The 23,480-nt window shown below is 43.2% G+C and overlaps 1 protein-coding gene across 2 annotated transcripts; it reads left to right on the top strand.

Annotated features, from left to right (window-relative positions):
• Positions 1-391: 391 nt before the first annotated feature.
• Positions 392-21,253, top strand: zgc:152891 (polyunsaturated fatty acid lipoxygenase ALOX15B). 2 transcript variants are annotated; one of them, XM_014124183.2, is made up of 15 exons: positions 392-487; positions 1,217-1,376; positions 1,616-1,856; positions 2,092-2,173; positions 12,473-12,562; positions 12,681-12,796; positions 12,933-13,105; positions 13,364-13,507; positions 15,442-15,645; positions 16,180-16,233; positions 16,362-16,531; positions 16,809-16,930; positions 18,159-18,259; positions 18,425-18,595; positions 20,393-21,253. In XM_014124183.2, the coding sequence occupies exons 2-15, from the start codon at positions 1,221-1,223 to the stop codon at positions 20,570-20,572; spliced, it is 2,004 nt and encodes a 667-aa protein (XP_013979658.2). In that variant the 5' UTR covers positions 392-487; positions 1,217-1,220; the 3' UTR covers positions 20,573-21,253. The 2 variants fall into 2 exon arrangements, with proteins under 2 accessions (XP_013979658.2, XP_013979659.1); XM_014124184.2 differs by having other exon boundaries at positions 393-487; positions 16,147-16,233.
• Positions 21,254-23,480: the final 2,227 nt, after the last annotated feature.

The raw sequence follows: 23,480 nt of genomic DNA, 5'->3' as shown, positions 1-23,480 counted from the left end.
GTATGATGTGTTATAAATTCCAATTTGGATAACATTAGCTAGGCTATGGGGTTAGGGTTAAGATTAGGAGTTAGGTTAAAGGGCTAGGGGAAGGTTTAGCTAAAAGGGTTAAGGTTAGGGTTAAGTGAAGGGTTAGCTAACATGCTAAGTAGTTGCAAAGTAGCTAAAAAGTAGTAAGTAGTTGAAAAGTTGCTAATTAGCGATGAGATTCGAACACGCAACCTTTGTGTCACTAGACATTCGCATTATATGCCCTACCATCCACCCCGACCAACTACCCTCCTTTTGTTTTTGCCTCAACTAACCTTCTGTCTTATGTAACCATACCAATACCAAATGTAACATTCAGTATCATACTAATTTGAATGTCCCGGATTTTCGTTTACTATGTTACGTCTAGTCTATGAGACCAACAAGTGTCTTTCGAAAAGGAACACACTGGCAGTTGCAGTATGCTGTGTTTGTGTTCTTCATAGGAAAACAGTAGGTAAGTGTCTCTCTTATTATTCAGTTTCCCTTAGAGAATAGAGCTTAATCACGGGTTATTAGGCAACTTTGCACTGTTGATTGAGTCATGATAAGTATACATAGGTTAAATGAAAGCTGAAATATGTAACTTTTTGGGTGACCAGAACAAATTCACATAGAAATCTGAGTTAGAAATGTAATTCTCATTGAAAGCAAGTCTAAGAAGCCTTAAATCGGTTCCCATTCTTAAGTTTCATTTTTGCATCTTTTACTTTCAGCTTCAAAAGTTGAAAATACAATATTTGGGGTCATTGAAAAGATGTCACAGCTATTTAGATCGTACAATGACTTTCTACACTATACATTTCTTATTTTGTCACATAAACTGAAATTGGGCAATTTCTGCATAGTTCACCTTTACATATTTACTTACCATAACCACTTATGATGAATTGTAAAACTGTAAAATAGGCCTATTCATAACAAGGACTGTTATTATGGTATCAATGTGATCAAAGCCTATCATTGAATTGAATGTGCATTTAGCCGTTTTTTGTACAGCACATTGTGTATTGTACGGTAGTGATATGTCAAGTCAGCATGGTTGACAAGTCATGAACAAGATGCAGCAATGGCCTGATGATTTCCAATTCAAATATCGAACACAGAAGAGTGCCGCTCTCCTCAGTGCATGCAAATACATGGTTTTGTTTGTGTGTGTGTGTGTCCGTCCGTGTCCGTCTGTCAGTGCCATGGAGGAATTTCAGGTGATCGTCCATACCTTACCAGCCCCCACCTCTGGAACATACAGCATCCTACGGCTCACTCTGATTGGCTCAGAGGGTGGCGAAACCCCGCCCATCTCAGTGAACGCCGGGGCCAACCAGCACCACCTCCTACCTGGAACAGTGAGTTCTTTCTGTCTCCCTTGCTCCCCTCTATCTTTCTCTCGCTCCCCATCTCTCTCTTGCTCCCCCTTGCCCTTTCGCTCTTTCTCCTCTTTCTCTCTCTCCCCCCTCTCTCTCTGTCAGTATATTAACCTGCAGTTTGTGTTGTCTAATAAAACATTATTTCATTTTAGATAGCTTTTCACCCAATTTCAAAGTGCTTTACATAAAGTTTTTTTCCCCCATTATCCCTGTTCCAGGCCTGTGTGGTCAGGGTGTGGTCAGAGGTGGCACTGGGTCGAGTAGTTCTGGTCCGGCTACGGTTGGAGGCTCGGACGGGTTTCCCGGACCTGGACTGGCACTGCAGGGGGGTGGAGGTCCGGAGGCTGTGCGACAGACAGGAGGAAGGGGCGGGGCTACAGCACCAAGGGGCAGAGCACTTCCCTTGTAGCAGGTGGCTCCGGTCTGTAGATGGTGACGTGGAGCTACGGAATGGAGACTGTGAGAGTGTTTTATAAATTAACATTTTTAACATGAAAAAAAAAATGTCACATGGTCATACCCCATATTACAGGAAGTGTGAGTAAGAGCTCTTCTGTCACACTGATGAACTAGGCAATTTGTGAGAACTACATACTATAACGTTACCATGGAAAGAGGAAGTGGTGTAGCCTTCATATTTGAATCATATCATATATCCTCTTTTTCTCTCTCTCTCTCTCTCTCTCTCTCTCAGTGTGTCTGTTGAACTCAGAGACTGTGCAAACACTGAAGGACCACAGACTCAAAGATCTGCACACTAAACAGCAGCACATCAGGTATCGCAACTAAACCACAACAAACGTCCTCTTACTATACACTACACTCCTCGTATCATCTTTTCTCTCCAACACATCTCCTTCGCTCGCTGTCAACACATCTCCTAACTCTACCACCAGGCACTTCCCAGTGAGAAAAAGGATTTGGAAAGACGTTGAAAATACGTATCATATGGACGTTGATAAAACTTACGGATGTTGAAAATAGATATTTTACCGATGTTGAAGTCACCACATTGAAAATTATTCTTTGGGTAGTTGTTTCTATGGACAAATTTCAACCGTACATAATTTATCTTACACCTACATGTCAATAAAGAAAGCATTGGCACATTCAAAACGTATATTTCCAATTAAAACAGAAAAAGGGAGATCGCTCCCATCTGTCACTTACAGCGCCTTCAGAAAGTATTCATACCCCTTGACTTATTCAACATGTTGTTGTGTTACAGCCTGAATTAAAAATGTATTAAATAGATATTTGTTCTTATCCATCTACACACAATACATAAGGACAAAGTGAAAACATGTTTTTAGAAATGTTGGCAAATTTATTGAAAATGAAATACAGAAATGTCTCATTTACATAAGTATTCACACCCCTGAGTCTTTCAGGGTAAGTCTCTTAGAGCTTAGCACACCTGGATTGTACAATATTTTCACATTCATTCTTTTTAACATTCTTGGCTAAAATGGTAAATTATAATACATTATTTATATTATCAGCATGGCTGGAAATGGAACTGTTAAATTATATGCGATGTCTAAATCTGGCTTCTCTACTGCTTCTGCATGATGAATCAGACCGCCCATCTCAGTATGGAGCACAGTTCACAATGCATGTAGACCTACCATCTCATTATGGTAACTTTTTCACTGGAGAGACCTGAAAATACCTTTGCAGCGACATTCCCCATCCAACCTGACAGAGCTTGAGAGGATCTGCAGAGAAGAATTAGAGAAACTACCCAAATAGAGGTGTGCCAAGCTTTTGGCGTCATAACCAAGAATTCAGCTAACCCATGGTTGGCGGTCATCAGCTATCCTTTAGTTCGAAAAGGTATCGGCGGTTTTGTACAACGCGACTCAGACCAGAGCATACCGGACCTACTTTCTCTCCATATCCCCGGATTTCTACCGCAAGCTCCGGACATTTACACCTGGATCTTGCAGCTAGCTAGCTGCTATCCGAGTGACTATTGGCTAACGTCGGTCCTGGAGCAAACTCCAATTATTCCAGACCTAGCCAGCTGAAGAGTTCCATCAGCCACTCCTGGGCTACAATCACCTATCCCGACCCGTTTTACTGCCGATGCGGAGCCCCACCGGGCCTTCACGACTGGTCTACCGACGTCATCTGCCCGAGGGATTTATCCAACTGGCCCCTCCGTCGCGACGTAACCTGAACGCCCATCTGCTAACTGCGGCCTGCTAATCGTTAGCTGTTTTGAGCATATCGGCTGCTATCTGAATCGGTCTATCGGACAATTTTCTCAGGCCACTATAACTATAACTATTTTGCCAATTGGATTGGTGCCCTCTACCACACGGAACCCCACTAATCTACCAACGGAAACGCACGAGGTGGCTAAAAACAGACCTCCATCTACTGCCAGCTTGCTACCCATGGCCTGGCTAGCTGTCTGAATCGCCGTGACCCTAACCAACCTCACTACTCACTGGACCCTTATGATCACTCGGCTAAGCATACCTCTCCTTAATGTCAATATGCCTTGTCCATTGCTGTTCTGGTTAGTGTTTATTGGCTTTTTTCACTGTAGAGCCTCTAGCCCTGCTCATTAGACCTTATCCAACCTTTCAGTTCCCCCACCCAGACATGCGATGACATCACCTGGTTTCAATGATGTTTCTAGAGACAATATCTCTCTCATCATCACTCAATGCCTAGGTTTACCTTACTGTATTCACATCCTACCATACCTTTGTCTGTACATTATACCTTGAAGCTATTTTATCGCCCCCAGAAACCTGCTCCTTTTACGCTCTTTTCCGGACGTCCTAGACGACCAATTCTCTTAGCTTTTAGCCATACCCTTATCCTACTCCTCCTCTGCTCCTCTGGCGATGTAGAGGTGAATCCAGGCCCTGCAGTGCCTTGCTCCACTCCTATTCCCCAGGCGCTCTCTTTTGATGACTTCTGTAACCTTAATAGTCTTGGTTTCATGATAACATTAGAAGCCTCCTCCCTAAGTTTGTTTTATTCACTGCCTTAGCACACTCCGCCAACCCGGATGTCCTAGCCGTGTCTGAATCCTGGCTTAGGAAGACCACCAAAAACTCTGAAATCTCCATCCCTAACTACAACATTTTCAGACAAGATAGAACGACCAAAGGGGGCGGTGTTGCAATCTACTGCAGAGATAGCCTGCAGAGGAATGTCCTACTATCCAGGTCTGTACCCAAACAATTTGAACTTCTACTTTTAAAAATCCACCTCTCTAAAAACAAGTCTCTCACCGTTGCCGCTTGCTATAGATCACCCTCTGCCCCCAGCTGTGCTCTGGACACCATATGTGAACTGATTGCCCCCCATCTTTCTTCAGAGCTCGTGCTGCTAGGTGACCTAAACTGGGACATGCTTAACACCCCAGCCATCCTACAATCTAAGCTTGATGCTCTCAATCTCACACAAATTATCAATGAACCTACCAGGTACAACCCCAAAGCCGTAAACACGGGCACCCTCATAGATATCATCCTAACCAACTTGCCCTCTAAATACACGTCTGCTGTTTTCAACCAAGATCTCAGCGATCACTGCCTCATTGCCTGCATCCGTAATGGGTCAGCGGTCAAACAACCTCCACTCATCACTGTCAAACATTCCCTGAAACATTTCAGCGAGCAGGCCTTTCTAATCGACCTGGCCCGGGTATCCTGGAAGGATATTGACCTCATCCCGTCAGTAGAGAATGCCTGGTTATTTTTTTAAATGCCTTCCTCACTTTGTTAAATAAGCATGCCCCATTCAAGAAATTTAGAACCAGGAACAGATATAGCCCTTGGTTCTCTCCAGACCTGACTGCCCTTAACCAACACAAAAACATCCTGTGGCGTTCTGCATTAGCATCGAACAGCCCCCGTGATATGCAACTTTTCAGGGAGAAACCAATACACACAGGCAGTTAGAAAAGCCAAGGCTAGCTTTTTCAAGCAGAAATTTGCTTCCTTCAACACAAACTCAAAAAAGTTCTGGGACACTGTAAAGTCCATGGAGAATAAGAGCACCTCCTCCCAACTACCCACTGCACTGAGGATAGGAAACTCTATCACCACGGATAAATCCACTATAATTGAGAATTTCAATAAGCATTTTTTTACGGCTGACCATGCTTTCCACCTGGCTACCCCTACCCCGGTCAACAGCACTGTACCCCCTACAGCAACTCGCCCAAGCCTTCCCCATTTCTCCTTCTCCCAAATCCAGTCAGCTGATGTTCTGAAAGAGCTGCAAAATCTGGACCCCTACAAATCAGCCGGGTTAGACAGTCTGGACCCTTTCTTTCTAAAATTATCTGCCGGAATTGTTGCAACCCCTATTACTAGCCTGTTCAACCTCTCTTTTGTGTCGTCTGAGATTCCCAAAGATTGGAAAGCAGCTGCGGTCATCCCCCTCTTTAAAGGGGGGGACACCCTTGACCCAAACTGCTACAGACCTATATCTATCCTACCCTGCCTTTCTAAGGTCTTCGAAAGCCAAGTTAACAAACAGATTACCGACCATTTTGAATCCCACCGTACCTTCTTCGCTATGCAGTCTGGTTTCAGAGCTGGTCATGGGTGCACCTCAGCCACGCTCAAGGTCCTAAACGATATCTTAACTGCCATCGATAAGAAACAATACTGTGCAGCCGTATTCACTTGACCTGGCCAAGGCTTTCAACTCCGTCAATCACAACATCCTCATCGGCAGACTCAACAGCCTTGGTTTCTCAAATGATTGCCTCGCCTGGTTCACCAACTACTTAAGTAAAACTAAATGCATGCTCTTCAACCGATTGCTGCCTGCACCTGCCCGCCCGTCCAGCATCACTACTCTGGACGGTTCTGACTTAGAATATGTGGACAACTACAAATACCTAGGTGTCTGGCTAGACTGTAAACTCTCCTTCCAGACTCACATCAAACATCTCCAATCCAAAGTTAAATCTAGAATTGGCTTCCTATTTCGCAACAAAGCATCCTTCACTCATGCTGCCAAACATACCCTCGTAAAACTGACCATCCTACCGATCCTCGACTTTGGCGATGTCATTTACAAAATAGCCTCCAATACCCTACTCAATAAATTGGATGCAGTCTGTCACATTGCCATCCGTTTTGTCACCAAAGCCCCATATACTACCCACCACTGCGACCTGTACACTCTCGTTGCCTGGCCCTCGTTTCATACTCGTCGCCAAACCCACTGGCTCCAGGTCATCTACAAGACCCTGCTAGGTAAAGTCCCCCCTTATCTCAGCTCGCTGGTCACCATAGCAGCACCCACCCGTAGTACGTGCTCCAGCACGTATATCTCACTGGTCACCCCCAAAGCCAATTCATCCTTTGGCCGCCTCTCCTTCCAGTTCCCTGCTGCCAATGACTGGAACGAACTACAAAAATCTCTGAAACTGGAAACACTTATCTCCCTCACTAGCTTTAAGCACCATCTGTCAGAGCAGCTCATAGATTACTGCACCTGTATATAGCCCATCTATAATTAGCCCAAACAACTACCTCTTCCCCTACTGTATTTATTTATTTTGCTCCTTTTCACCCCGGTATTTCTACTTTGCACATTCATCCACTGCAAATCTACCATTCCAGTGTTTTACTTGCTATATTGTATTTACTTCGCCACCATGGCCTATTTATTGCCTTTACCTCCCTTATCTCACCTCATTTGCTCACATTGTATATAGACTTATTTTTCTACTGTATTATTGACTATGTTTGTTTTACTCCATGTGTAACTCTGTGTTGTTGTATGTGTCGAACTGCTTTGCTTTATCTTGGCCAGGTCGCAGTTGTAAATGAGAACTTGTTCTCAACTTGCCTACCTGGTTAAATAAAGGTGAAATAAAAAAATTAAAAAAAGAAGACTCGAGGCTGTAATCACTGCCATAGGCGCTTCGACAAAATACTGAGTAAAGGCTCTGAATACTTTTGTAAATGTTATATTGTCAATGTCGTGTGTGTAGGTGGCAAGGAAGTCAGGCGCAGGAGAAACAAACTTCATATACGCAGAGTATTTTAATAACTTTAAAACAAACTCCAACAATAGAAATACATAAAAATCTAAATGGGTACACATACCCGTCGCACACCTAAAATAACCAACACGAACACAATAACACAAAACAATCTCGGACAAGGACATGAGGGGAAACAGAGGGTTAAATACACAACAGGTAATGAATGGGATTGGAACCAGGTGTGAAAAGAAACAAGACAAAACCAATGGATAATGAAATATGGATCAGTGATAGCTAGAAGACCGGTGACGTCGACCGCCGAGCACCACTCGAACAAGGAGGGGCATCGACTTCGGTAGAAGTCGTGACATATATTTCCATTTTATTTTTATTTTTTTATATACATTTGCAAAAATCTCTAAAGAACTGTTTTTGCTTTGTCATTATGAGGTATTGTGTGTAGATTGATGAGGGAAAAAACAATTTAATCAATTTTAGAACAAGGCTGTAACATAGCAAAATGTGGAAAAAGTCAAGGGGTCTGAATACTTTCCAAATGCACTGTCAGCTTACTAATTATACAATAGGCTCTATTATATTTCAAAGTTCTAATCATATTTGCTAGCCACATGCGCTTCACCAGAATCACATGTTCTCTTCTGCGTTTTCATGGTTCATGGTTTGAGCGATGTCCTTAATTAGTGGCAATTTTAGCATGTAAATCTTGGTGGGGAAAAGTCCCCACATTTTTTTTAGATGCATGCCAGCAAAGCCACTACACAACACAACACTAAACAATGCATTAATTGCACTATAGCGGTGACAAACGGTGCCCACAAATGTTTAGAGCCTACATAAAGCTGTCCCAACAGCAGAGCTTTCTTTCCAGCACCATGGTGTGACTTCTTACCACCGCTACACCTGGCTATCAGCAGAGACTTGTCTGGCAGCAGAACAGTTCATTATGGCTGACTTGCTAAAACAAATGTGGTTTCTTCCGACAATTGAGATGTACAAACTATAGCATAAGGGAACGACGAGCGGATAAGAGGCAATCCGTAATTTCAATTAAGACATTAATGACCGAGCTAGGACGGACGTAGTCAATATAACTACTTGTTCAGCACTTTTGAAATGTACAGCAACAGTATTCAGAACATGGACCGTTCTTACAGTATTCTCCCAGTACATCAAGTCAGAACTGTAGGATAAATAAAGGGCGCATATAAGCAGACAATGAAAGCTCTTACAATATTCAATGTTGACATTTCTCTAAAACAGGTTATAGGCTTCATGTGCACCACCAAGTCAGAACAGTAGGCTAAGTTATGAGGGGGAAAGGGACCAAATTATTAGGGTGAAGCACATAGGCTACTAACAGCTTACTACACAACATACACTTAGTATTACTTTCTTAGCTACAGACAATATGCATATCTCTCTGGCATATTACATAATTTCTGCAGCAGCATACAAGAAATGTTTGGACTCACCTTGTTGTGCTGTGCTCACTTTAACAGGAAGGTGGCACGGCAGTCCTTCTTGTAGGCAAATTTTGTCATCAAACTTTGTCATCAAAGTCTGGCATTCTCTGCATTTAGGATGATTTGAAGACAACTGGGACCTCTGAAAAAAACAAGGTTGAATCATGATGTCAGTGATCTTCAGGTCGGAGCTCTAGAAAGAGGCCCGAGTTCCCGACTTGCAATTCCTAGTTGGATGACTGTTCAAAACGTATTTTCCCAGTCGGGGCTCGGTTTTTTCAGAGTTCTCAGTTGTCTTGAACTCCCTGAAGTCTGAAATTTCCCAGTTCCGAGCTTCCAGTTGTTTTGAGCACGGCAGAAGTCATGCTGGATTGACAGCATGGGCAATTTGGAATGTTTATCCTTTTAATCTTGGAAAAGAGACCCTTAAACCCAGACTTGGACCACACACCCACTCAATTGAATAGAAGGCTAGTGATTGCTTTGCAATGCTTGTAATTAGCCACTGATTCCTTCCAAACCACTCATTGTTGAATTGCGATTTCCAACTTGTTGTGTAATGTTTCTGTCAAATGGTCGATGAGCATGAATAGCTTTTATCTATAATTTATCTTCATATGACAAGGATTGAAAATGATTTGCCAGTAGATTGTCGACTTGATTCATGATGATGACTGCTAGCTTGCTAGCTAAGATTTTGAAAGTATGATGCTGACATGAACAGTCCAATCAAAGCTATGGTAGATATAATGTGATATGCCATCATTTTATCTGTGGCCAATGACCTTGAGCATTCTTGGATGTGCACTTCAAATGTAAATCTATGGCAGCACCCAAGCGGCTTGAATTTTCGAGCTCTCCCCATAGATTTTGCGGCGACGTAGTGACTCATGAGTGACAGAACACTGAGCCAATCACGACGCAACTAGAGAACATTACCAACCCCTACACACACATATTTTCTGCTGGCTGACCCACCACCATAGACAGCACTGAGCTAGGCTGAAACACCTGCATTTTGGAGCTGCCTTACTCAACAAAACAAAAAAGGAGACCATGTTTTACATTGTTTGCAAACTTAGTGACACGTATTATTGCCAAAATAGCATGCAAAACAGGTAACAAACATGTGGGGCTCCAAACAGGTGGGGCTCTGCAGTGAATGGCGGGTTGCCACTGTGCATAATTCCAGTCCATATAATACAGTATAATACAATAGAGCACCGTAATACAGTTCACACAAAAAAATATTAGCCTACTGGAGCTAGTTTCATGTATTTACCTAAGAGAGCATATAGCTAGCTACATCTATGGACTTTTATATTTTTCTGTCTTGTGTAATGTACAGTAGCCTATATCATACAGTATATGTATTGGATAATGGCACATTCATTTGGGCATTTTTGGGCTTGTGCTCTTTAAATGTCGTTAATGTAGGGCTCATAAAATGTATTTAATATATGGCTCATCAGGCTCAGATTGCATCAGATTTTAATGTTCATGCTGATCAAAACTCTAGTCAAACCCAGACATACAGTATTTACAGTGCATTCGGAAAGTATTCAGACCGTTTGACTTTTTCAACATATTCTTATTTTACAGCCTTATTCTAAAATTGATTAAATTGTTTTTTTCACTCATCAATCTACACACAATACCCCATAATGACAAAGCAAAAACACATTTTTGGAATTTTTGCAAATTTGTTAAAAAATAAAAAGTATTCAGACCCTTTACTCAGTACTTTGTTGAAACACCTTTGACAGAGATTACAGCCTCGAGTCTTCTTGCGTATGACGCTACAAGCTTGGCAGGCCAAAGAGTTCAGTCTTGATTTCATCAGACCAGAGAATCTTGTTTCTCATGGTCTGAGAGTGCCTTTTGGCAAACTACAAGCGGGCTGTCATATGCCTTTTACTGAGGAGTGGCTTCCGTCTGGCCACTCTACCATAAAGGCATGATTGGTGGAGTGCTGCAGAGATGGTTGTCCTTCTGGAAGGTTCAGAGGAACTCTGGAGCTCTGTCAGATTGACCATCTGGTTCTTGCTCACCTCCCTGACACAATCCTGTCTCGCACTCTACGAACAATTCCTTCGACCTCATGGCTTGGTTTTTGCACTGTCAACTGTGGGACCTTATATAGACAGGTGTGTGCCTTTCCAAATGATGTCCAATCAATTGAATTTACCAAAGGTGGACTCCAATCAAATTGTAGAAACATCTCAAGTATGATCAATGGAAACAGGATGCACTTGAGCTCAATTTCAAGTGTCATGGCAAAGGGTCTGAATACTTATGTAAATAAGGTATTTCTGTTTTTTATTTTTTATAAATTTGCTAAAAATCTAAACCTGTTTTCGCTTGGTCATTATGGGGTGTTGTGTGTAGAATGATCGGGGGGGAAATGATTTAATCAATTTTAGAATAAGGCTGTAATGTAAAAAGTCAGGAGGTCTGAATACATTCTGAATGCACTGTACATTGAGGTTACTTTACTATAAATGTCTTCTTATGTAATCGTAGAAAGTGTGCATGTTCAACATAGCGTGCACAGTCCTGTGGAAATATTCACAAATGTTATAATAATCTACACAGTATCTCGAACAGCATTGATCACTTGTGCTATGCACTTTTAATGTAATTTCAACTGCAAGTGATAACACATTAAGTTGTTGTATAAATACAAAATATCTGACATTGTATGTTGTGCTTTTAAATGGTTGAAAGGCAATAACAACACATTCAGATGACAACTAAACTAAAGATCAGACATAGTTTTCCATTGGAATTTGGTTGTGCTTTAGATGGTTGAAAGCATAGTGATAACAAACTTCTGGCTGTCCTTTTTGAGTGGGTGAATAAAGGTTGAAATGTCATTGATCAACGTCTCAGTCAAATATTACCCACATTTCCATGTTGAAATTACGTGTGGTGTGCTCAGTGGGATAAGTCTTGATTTGAACAAATTTTTGTCCAAATCAAGGCTGGTCCAGACCGGACCAAATCTGATTTTTCTTTGAGTCAAATCAAGGCTGGTCTGAACCAGACCACATCTGATTTTTTGGGGGGCCAAATCAAGCCTGGTCTGGACCAGATCACATCTGAACCAAGTTAGGGCCAAATCAAGGCCGGTCTGGACCTGACCAAAAATTACTGTGGATGTTGAAATCAATGCCAGGGCATACTGACCAAAGTTCAACCACATTTTTTTAAAACTTTTTTTAACTAGGCAAGTCAGTTAAGAACCAATTCTTATTTACAATGACGGCCTATCGATGAGCAGTAGGTTAACTGCCTTGTTCAGGGGCAGGACAACAGATTTTTACCTTGTCAGCTCAGGGATTCAATCCAGCAACCTTTCAGTTACTGGCCCAACACTCTAACCACTAGGCTACCTGCCGCCCCACTTTTCAAAATCCATGGAATTCCTGTGTCAGTCGGTGCTCACTGGGTTTAGCGTTAATAAAGTTCTAAAACCGGTGTTAGCATTATGGAGGAGGAGGAGGAGGTGTGAAGGTAGAACATTAAGGCTCATTCACACAAAGCCGCTCTTACACGAGTCAAGTGAGTTTGCCTTTAGTACCAATAGTTTGATGTCATGGTGGTCTGCCCTGTAGGTGGCGTACATTTGCTGAGGGGGTCCCTCACTGTGTGGACATGACCAGTCTGAAGGAACTGGGACCTAACCTCAGCTACACACGCCAGAGGTCAGCCCTTTGCCCTCCACATTCTGTCTGCCCTCCACATTCTGTCTGCCCTCCACATTCTGTTTGTCCTCACCTCAACATTTGTGTCTTCCCCTTCACATTGTATTTGTCCTCTCAGCCCAGGCATCAATCTGCAGTATCTAAGGGGTTTTGCTGAGAGATCTGAATCCTGGAGTAGCTTTACTGAGCTGGAGACCATGTTCAGCCACAATGGGAGCCAGAATACTGTCGCTAGTATGACACACACACACACACACACACACACACACACACACACACACACACACACAATTCTCACTGTCTGTCCTCCCTCTTTAACCCCCCAACCCTTGATTTCCTTCTCTTTTCTCTCCCTCCCCCTCTCTTGAAGAGTATGTGCAGGCCCATTGGGCTGAGGACTGGTTCTTTGGCTACCAGTGTTTGAACGGCTGTAACCCTCTCATGGTGCGACAGACACGCCTCCTCCCTCCCAACCTGTCAATCAACTCTGACATTCTCTCCCCCTTCCTGCCTGACGGATCCTCACTGGAACAGGAGCTAGAGGTGTGTGTGTGTGTCTATGTCTGCCGGTGAGTGTTTTTTTTTTTTTTTAGCTTTTATTGAAGAGATTGTAAAGCTCTGGAAAGATGGAACGCGACAGTCAAAGGTCGACAGTCAAAGGGCAGTGGGCTGTATTTGAACACATGTTGACTCTAGCATACGTGTATCGGGGTCAGCGGCAGCAACCACTGGACCACACAGGTGTGTGTTGGGTTTGCACTGTGTGAAACTTCAAACTTCACCTTTGTGCGTTCACGGCAGAGAGGGTCTATTTTCCTGCTGGACTACGAGATGTTGGAAGGTGTCCCGGCCAACGTGATCAATGGGAAGCAGCAGTTTCTCGCTGCCCCGCTAGTCCTTCTGCACCTCAACCAGCAGGGGGAGCTCAAACCCATCGCCATCCAAGTGAGTCCAGTCCAATAAAGTCTTGGACAGACCTAATTCCCGAGTTTTTCTTTATTTTTACTATTTTCTACATTGTAGAATAATAGTGAAGACATCAAAACTATGAAATAACACATATGGAATCATGTAGTAATCAAAAAAGTGTTAAACAAATCAAAATATTTGTTGTATTTTAGATTCTTCAAAGTTGCTACCCTTTGCTTTGATGACACCTTTGCACACTCTTGGCATTCTCTCAACCAGCTTCACCTGGAATGCTTTTCCAATGGTCTTGAAGGAGTTCCCTCATATGCTGAGCACTTGTTGGATGCTTTTCCTTCACTCTGCGGCCCAACTCATCCCAAACCATCTCAATTGGGTTGAGGTAGGGTGATTGTGGACACCAGGTCCTCTGATGCAGCACTCCATCACTCTCCTTCTTGGTCAAATAGCCCTTACATAGCCTGGAGGTGTGTTGGGTCATTGTCCTGTTGAAAAACAAATGAAAGTCTCACAAAGCGCAAACCAGATGGGATGGCGTATCGCTGCAGAATGCTGTAGTAGCCATGCTGGTTAAGTGTGCCTTGAATTCTAAATAAATCACTGACAGTGTCACCAGCAAAGCACCCCACGCTTCACGGTGGGAACATGCAGAGATCATCCGTTCATCTACACTGAGTCTCACAAAGCCACGGCAGTTGGAACCAAAAATGTCAAATTTGGACTCCAGCGGTCTGTCTATTGCTGGTGTTTCTTGGCCCAAGCAAGTTTTTTTCATATTGGTGTCCTTTAGTAGTGGTCTCTTTGCAGCAATTCTACCATGAAGGCCTGATTCACGCAGTCTCCTCTGAACAGAGATGTGTCCGTTACATTTATTTGGGCTGCAACTTCTGAGGCTGGTAACTCTAATGAACTTATCCTCTGCAGCAGCTGTCTTGGGCTCCCGAGTGGCGCAGCGGTCTAAGGCACTGCATCTCAGTGCTAGAGGCAGCAGTAGTAGTAGAATCAATTACAGACCCTGGTTTGATTCCAGGCTGTATCACAACCGGCCATGATTGGGAGTCCCATAGGGTGTCGCACAATTGGCCCAGAGTCGTTCAGGTTAGGGTTTGGCCGGGGTAGGCAGTCATTGTAAATAAGAATTTGTTCTTAACTGACTTGCCTAGTTAAATAAAGCTTTAAAAATTGAAAAAGCAGAGGTAACTCTGGGTCTTCCTTTCCTGTGGCGGTCCTCATGAGAGCTAGTTTCATCATAGCACTTGATGGCTTTTGCGACTGCACTTGAAGAAACTTTCAAAGTTCTTGAAATTTTCCGGATTGACTGACCTTCATGTCTTAATGTAATGATGGACTGTCGTTTCTCTTTGCTTATTTGAGCTGTTTTTGCCATAACATGGACTTGGTCTTTTACCAAATAGGGCTATCTTATGTATACCACCCCTACCTTGTCACAACACTACTGATTGGCTCAAACGCATTAAGAAGGAATGAAATTCCACATATTAACTTTTAACAAGGCACACCTGTCATCTGAAATGCATTCCAGGTGACTGCTTCATGAAGTTGGTTGAGAGAATGCCAAGAGTGTGCAAAGCTGTCATCAAGGAAAAGGGTGGCTACTTTGAAGAATCTAAAATGTAAAATATATTTTCATTTGTTTAACACTTTTTTGGTTACTACATGATTCCATGTGTTATTTCATAGTTTTTTGATGTCTTCACTATTATTATACAACGTAGAAAATAGTAAAAATAAAGAAGAACTCTGGAATGAGTAGGTGTGTCTAAACTTTTGACTGGTAATGTACATACTGACAGGCAGACAGCCACTTTATTAACCCAGAGGGGAAGGCTATTACTAGTTTGATTCTACTACTACTACTACTACTACTACTGTTACTGCTACTACAAAAATGTATAATTCGGAAACTATTATACCACTAATTATACCCACAGCTGCAGCAGGCCCCTGGTCCTCAGAACCCAGTGTTCCTGCCCTCTGACCCTGGCCCTGATTGGCTGTTGGCAAAGACCTGGGTGCGCTGCTCAGACTTCCAGTGTCACCAGCTTTCCTCTCACTTCCTTAGAACCCACCTGCTGGGAGAGGTGTGTTGCACTGCCACTCTCAGGCAGCTACCAGAAGTACACCCTCTACACCAGGTAAATAGTAAATACAGCAGGTAAAGTTGTAATAATACACCACCACTCAGTAGGTCGGTGAAACATGCTGCAACCTGGATGTTTAGATGTAACATAGTAAACGTAAATATTTCTCCCTCCATTTAGTACAATATGTTACAAATTTGCAATAGGTATGATATGTTATGAACAGTGGAGGCTGGTGGGTGGAGTTATAGGAGGACAGGCTCATTGTAATGGCTGGAATGGACCTCCTTTCGTTATGCCTTAAATAACCTTCAATCCTACATAACCATACCAAACGTAACCTATCATACTAATTTCAGTGTCCCGGATTTATGTTTACTTGTTACGTATAGACCAGGCTGCGTAGGTGAAAGTTTAGTTAACCTCCTGAACCATCCAGAAGTCTCGTGAGCTCACATCTGTTTCTCTAGTACCTTGCAGTTGGAATTGAAATTTATAGAGCTGCCATGAGACAGAACCTGACTGTTGTTGTTATTATTATTATTATTGTTGCAGTTGTTGATGCCTCACATAAAAACCTCACTACAGATCAACATCCAAGCCAGGGCCTCTCTACTGGCTGCCAACGGCGTGTTTGACAAGGTATGATCGTGTGTCTTGAAATGTTTGTGTGAGTTGCAATGTTTTAGTACACACTTTTTCTTATGCATATGCCTATAAACTTTTGCTAGTTTATAACCACAAAATTGCATGTTCCTGTTGTGTGTCAGGCCGTAGGCTGTGGTCTGGAGGCGTTGCCTGTACTGTTGTCTCGAGCCACAGAGCGTCTGCGTTACCGCTCCCTGTGTGTCCCTGACGACCTGGTGGACAGAGGGATACACACACTCAAACACTGCTACTATGCACATGACGCACTGCGAGTGTGGAACGCACTGCACAGGTACACATATTCACGCAGGCAGGCAGGCACGCACACACACACACACACAGCTACTACGCACACGATGCACTGCGAGTGTTGAACGCACTGCACAGGTACACACACATGCACTTACACGCACACACACACAGAAATACAGTCATGCACACAATTCATTTACAACTGTGATATCAATTCTCAGAATCTGGCACGAACTGCACAGGTACACACACGTACAACACACTTTCTTTTTACAAGCACCATCATTACTGTTGTGTTTTGTGTGACGATGTGGCAGATTTGTGAGTGGCTGGGTGGATGTGTATTACCTTGGAGACCAGGATGTGGAGCAGGACTCTGAGCTGCAGAGCTGGATCACTGAGATCTACACACATGGCTTCCTACAGCTCCCTCACTCAGGTCGGTGTGTGTGTTCTACCAATAACATCCTATGTGAAACTTACTGTTCAATAAAAAAGTAAAAGGTACTGTTCAATAATTTACACTATATATATTTAAAATATATATATATATATATATATATGCATACATACACACACACACACACAAGTATGTGTACACCCCTTCAAATGAGGGGATTCGGCTATTTCAGCGACACCCCTTGCTGACAGGTGTATAAAATCGAGCACACAACCATGCAATCTCCATATGAAAACATTGGCAGTAGACTGGCGTTACTGAAAAGCTGACTTTCAACGTTGCACCGTCATAGGATGCAACCTTTCCAACAAGCCAGTTAGTCACATTTCTGCCCTGGTAGAGCTGGCCCAGTCAACTGTAAGTGCTGTTATTGTGAAGTGGAAACATCCAGGAGCAACAACGGCTCAGCCACAAAGTGGTAGGCCACATAAGCTCACAGAGCAGGACAGCCGAGTGCTGAAGCGTATAGCGTGTAAAAGTCTGTCCTTGGTTGCAACACTCATTACCGAGTTCCAAACTGCCTCTTGTAAGCAACATCAGCACAAGAACTGTTTGTCAGGAACATCATGATATGTTTTTGGCAGCCACACACAAGCCTAAGATCACAATGCGAAATGCCAAGCGTCGGCTGGAGTGGTGTAAACGCTCACCGCCATTGGACTCTGGAGCAGTGGAAACGCATTCTGTGGAATGATGAATCACGCTTCACCATCTGGCAATTTGACGAACGAGTCTGGGTTTTGCGGATGCCAGGAGAACGCTACCATAGTGCCAACTGTAAAGTTTGGTGGAGGAGGAAAAATGGTCTGGGGCTGTTTTTCATGGTTCGGGCTAGGCCCTTTAGTTCAAGTGAAGGGAAATCTTAACGCTACAGCACACAATAACATTCAAGACGATGCTGTGCTACCAACTTTGTGGCAACAGTTTGGGGAAGGCCTTTTCCTGTTTCAGCATGACAATTCCCCTGTGCACAAAATGAGGTCCATACAGAAATGGTTTGTCAAGATCGATGTGGAAGAACTTGACTGGCCTGCACAGAGCCCTGACCTCAACCCCATCAAACACCTTTGGGATTAATTGAAGCGCCTACTGCATACATGAGAAGTGGTTTCTCAAAGTCTATGGCTGTGCATTTTTTGATTGTCAACTGAAATTAACTGACTATATAACTAACTGACTACATTGTTCCCCCTCCTGGTTCCCTCAGGTTGCCCACAGTCATTCCAAACCAAACCAGAACTCTCTCAGTTTGTTACCATGGTAATATACTGCTGCTCTGCGCTGCACTCTGCTGTCAACTTCTCTCAGGTAATTAACCCATCAACATGATTAACCAATGAACTGTATCCATCAATCAATACAGTACGTAGGTCCAAATCGGGCTCTGGTCAAAAGTAGTGTGCTCTAAAGGAAATATGGTATCATTTGTGACACAAACTAAGTGTTACCGATTCCCGTTCTTGTTCCCTCCAGGTGGATTTTGACCTGTGGATGCCCAACTGCCCAGCCTCCATGACGCACCCCCCTCCCCAGACCAAAGGCATGTTGACGGAAGATGAGATTCTCTCCATCCTCCCTGACGTCAACTCCACCTGCAACCTCCTCATCACTCTGTTCCTACTGTCCCAGCCCGCTGCCGACTACGTAAGACACGCACATACAGTTTCTGATGACTGATGTCCCAGCCCAATACCGACTATGTACGATCCAAATACCCTCTATCACTCTGAACTTCACCCAGTCCTCTCCAATATCATCTTATGTCTCTTATCACAAGATGTCTCTCCATCCTCCCGGACGCCAACTCCACCTGCAGCCTCCTCATTACTCTGCCCCTACTATTATTCAGACCCCTTGACCTTTTCCACATTTTGTTACTTTACAGCCTTATTCTAAAATGTATTAAATTGTATTTTTCCCTCTGACATGCATTGTCAACTATGAGACCTTATATAGACAGGTGTGTGCCTTTCCAAATCATGTCCAATCAATTGAATTTACCAGCAGTGGATTCCAATCAAGTTGTAGAAACATTTCAAGGATGATCAATGGAAACAGGATTGTCCTGAGGTCAATTTCAAGTCTCATAGCAAAGGGTCTGAATACTTATACTGAATACTTATACTTAAATAAGTTATTTCCGTTTTTTATATTTAATAAATTAGCAAAGATTTCTATGAATCTGTTTTTGCTTCGTCATTATGGGCTATTGTGTGTAGATTGATGAAGAAAAATACTGTATTTCATCAATTTCATTTATTTATAACGCCCTTTTTACATCAGCAGATGTCACAAAGTGCTTATACAGAAACCCAGCCTAAAACCCCAAGCTGCAAGTAATGCAGATGTAGAAGCACGGGGGCTAAGTAAAACTCCCTAGAAAGGCAGGAACCTAGAAAGAAACCTAGAGAGGAACCAGGCTCTGAGGGGTGGCCATTAAAGCCAGATCGTTATTCAAGATGTTCAAATGTTCATAGATTGCCAGCAGGGTCAAATAATAATCCCAGAGGGTAGAGGGTGCACTTTGGGTGGGATATAACACATGCCCCCACACACACCTAGAGATAAACAGACCACGAACTTACTACCCTGAGACAAGGCTGAGTATAGCCCACGAAGATCTTCTCCACCGCACGTGCATGAGGGTAGGCAAGACGAGACAGGAAGATTGTGGAATGCTCCTTTTTAGTTAGCTTTGCGACAGAATCAAAAACACTTTGTATTTTTATTCTCCTCAATTCGATTGTAAAGTAGGCTGATCGAGCAGCAGTGAGGGCTCTTAGACACTGCACGGTAATGTCTTTCCAAGCTAGTTGGAAGACTTCCAGTTTGGTGGAGCACCATTTCAGTTCCAATATTCTGGGAACTTGCATCCGGGCTCTGGTATTTGCCAAGGAGCTAATTTCTTTGACAAATGTTTTTTGTTTTTATAAGTGTGACTGCATCTAGGGTATTACGCAAGGTTAAATTTGGATCCTCAGTTGGGTGGTTAACTGATTTTTGTACTCCAATGTCCTTGGGTAGGTGGAGGGAGTCTGGAAGGGCATCTAGGAATCTTTGGGTTGTCCAAGAATTTATAGCATGGCTTTTGATAATCCTTGGTTGGGGTCTGAGCAGATTATTTGTTGCGATTGCAAAATTAATAAAATGGTGGTCAAATAGTGCAGGATAATGAGGAAAAACATTTTAGATCCACAATATTTATTCCATGGGACAAAACTAGATACAGGGTATGACTGTGGCAATGCGTATGCCCGGACACATTGGACAAAACCCACTGAGTCGTAGATGGCTCAAAGTATTTTGGAGTGGGTCTATGGACTTTGCATTTGAAGTACTGACAACTCATTTGAGAGCAGATTATTTGTTGCGATTGCATAATCTTGTCTCTTATCCGCTAAAATCTTGTCTTTTACCTCCATCCCCTCTTTCCTCTCCTAGGTGCCTCTGTGTCAGTATCGTGAGCCTGTGTTCAGCAGTGGCGCTCCTCGCAGGCTGGTGGAGAAGGTGCAGGCCGAGCTCAGGGCCATTTCTGATGAGATCACAGACAGGAACAAGAAGCTGGAGCTGCCCTACGACTACATGTCACCCAACCGCATCGAGAACAGTGTGGCCATCTGAGCTGCTGTGAATACACCCACACAGACACGCATGCACACACGTTATGTTCTATCCTCGTGGGGACCTAAAACGTATTTCCATTCAAAGTCCTATTTTCCCTAACCCTCAACTTAAAATAGCCTTTGTCCTCGTGATTTTAGGTCCCCACAAGGATAGAAGAACCAACCAATCCACACATGCACGCACACACATGGACAAGCAGACACACAGACCCCACACACACACTTCCAGCCACATGCACAAACATAAACGACTGCTTAAGGTTAAAAAAAAATGTTAAAACCTGCTCTATAATGATTTAACTCTATTAGCCACAATGTTTCTTCAGTTTCTATGAATCACGCTTTGACGGTGTTAGTGCTGCAGGGGTTTAATGGTTTTGATGAAAAGCAGCTAAACACAGCGATCAGGTAGTTCACTCTCCTCTCCTAATGTAATCCAGGAATCACCAACAACAGCAGAAAATAATACCGGCTGAATCTCAATATTCTATAGTGGCCTCCTCTCCTATTATCCTGTCCTTTTCTCCTCCATCTTTGCTGAGCGAGAGGTTGACTAGGACTTAGCTTCCACCTGTCATGTTTAAAATGATTTCTTTAACATGTCTCCTCCCCTTTATCTACACTGATTGAAGTGAATTTAACAAGTGACATCAATAAAAGATCATAGCTTTCACCTGAATTAACCTGGTCAGTCTGTCATGGAAAGAGCAGGTGTTCCTAATGTTTTGTACACAGTACAAAATACACACACACACACACACACACACACACACACATATACAGTACATATATGTATATATATATATATATACACATATACATACATATATATACATACACATACATATGTGTGTGTATATATATATATTTATAGTGTCTAGTTTGAGAAACAGACGCCTCACAAGTCCTCATCTGGCAGCTTCATTAAATAGTACCCGCAAAACATATATATATATGTATACACAGTGGAGAGAACAAGTATTTGATACACTGCCGATTTTGCAGGTTTTCCTACTTACAAAGCATGTAGAGGTCTGTCATTTTTCTCATAGGTACAATTCAACTGTGAGAGACGGAATCTAAAACAAAAATCCAGAAAATCACATTGTTTGATTTTTAAGTAATTAATATGCATTTTATTGCATGACAAGTATTTGATCACCTACCAACCAGTATGAATTCCGGCTCTCACAGACCTGTGAGTTTTTCTTTAAGAAGCCCTCCTGTTCTCCACTCATTACCTGTATTAACTGCACCTGTTTGAACTCGTTACCTGTATAAAAGACACCTGTCCACACACTCAATCAAACAGACGCCAACCTCTCCACAATGGCCAAGACCAGAGAGCTGTGTAAAGACATCAGGGATAAAATTGTAGACCTGCACAAGGCTGGGATGGGCTACAGGACAATAGGCAAGCAGCTTGGTGAGAAGGCATCAACTGTTGGTGCAATTATTAGAAAATGGAAGAAGTTCAAGATGACGGTCAATCACCCTCGGTCTGGGGCTCCATGCAAGATCTCACCTCGTGGGGCATCAATGATCATGAGGAAGGTGAGGGATCAGCCCAGAACTACACGGCAGGACCTGGTCAATGACCTGAAGAGAGCTGGGACCACAGTCTCAAAGAAAACCATTAGTAACACGCCGTCATGGATTAAAATCCTGCAGTGCACGCAAGGTCCCCCTGCTCAAGCCAGCGCATGTCCAGGCCCGTCTGAAGTTTGCCAATGACCATCTGGATGATCCAGAGGAGGAATGGGAGAAGGTCATGTGGTCTGATGAGACAAAAATAGAGCTTTTTGGTCTAAACTCCACTCGCCGTGTTTGGAGGAAGAAGAAGGATGAGTACAACCCCAAGAACACCATCCCAACCGTGAAGCATGGAGGTGGAAACATCATTCATTGGGGACACTTTTCTGCAAAGGGGACAGGACGACTGCACCGTATTCAGGGGAGGATGGATGGGGCCATGTATCGCGAGATCTTGGCCAACAACCTCCTTCCCTCAGTAAGAGCATTGAAGATGGGTCGTGGCTGGGTCTTCCAGCATGACAATGACCCGAAACACACAGCCAGGGCAACTAAGGAGTGGCTCCGTAAGAAGCATCTCAAGGTCCTGGAGTGGCCTTGCCAGTCTCCAGACCTGAACCCAATAGAAAATCTTTGGAGGGAGCTGAAAGTCCGTATTGCCCAGCGACAGCCCCGAAACCTGAAGGATCTGGAGAAGGTCTGTATGGAGGAGTGGGCCAAAATCCCTGCTGCAGTGTGTGCAAACCTGGTCAAGAACTACAGGAAATGCATGATCTCTGTAATTGCAAACAAAGGTTTCTGTACCAAATATTAAGTTCTGCTTTTCTGATGTATCAAATACTTATGTCATGCAATAAAATGCAAATTAATTACTTAAAAATCATACAATGTGATTTTCTGGATATAATAGGTGCCGGAAGGTGGTGGATCTGGATGTATCAGGAAAATTACCAAGACAATGATGCAGCTCAGGGTCCCCGATATTCCCAACAACCGCCAACCCTCTCCTGCCCTTAGTCGATCTGCTAGGAACCACCCCATACTCACACTCTAGGAGCACATGTAACAGATGTATAGCGTACTCTCCTTGCGTTGTGTTTTTTTCCTAATAAATCACATCAGCCAGCGGTCCCAGTTGAGCATCATTTATTCCTGTTGTTAAATGAGAAACAGCACGGTAGTTGTGCAGGGCTTAATGATACTGATGGCTGTCGATGGCAAAAGCCCTTGCATCACATTTTCATACTGGGTCACAAAATACAAAAATACAATACAAAATATAACATGTGTAAATACCTGTTGTTAAATGAGAAACAGCACGGTAGTTGTGCAGGGTTTAATGATACTGATGGCTGTCGATGGCAAAAGCTGTA

The sequence above is a fragment of the Salmo salar genome, chromosome ssa10 (genome assembly GCF_905237065.1).
Source record: "Salmo salar chromosome ssa10, Ssal_v3.1, whole genome shotgun sequence".
NCBI lineage: Eukaryota > Metazoa > Chordata > Actinopteri > Salmoniformes > Salmonidae > Salmo > Salmo salar.
This window is presented reverse-complemented; position numbering and strand designations above follow the sequence as displayed.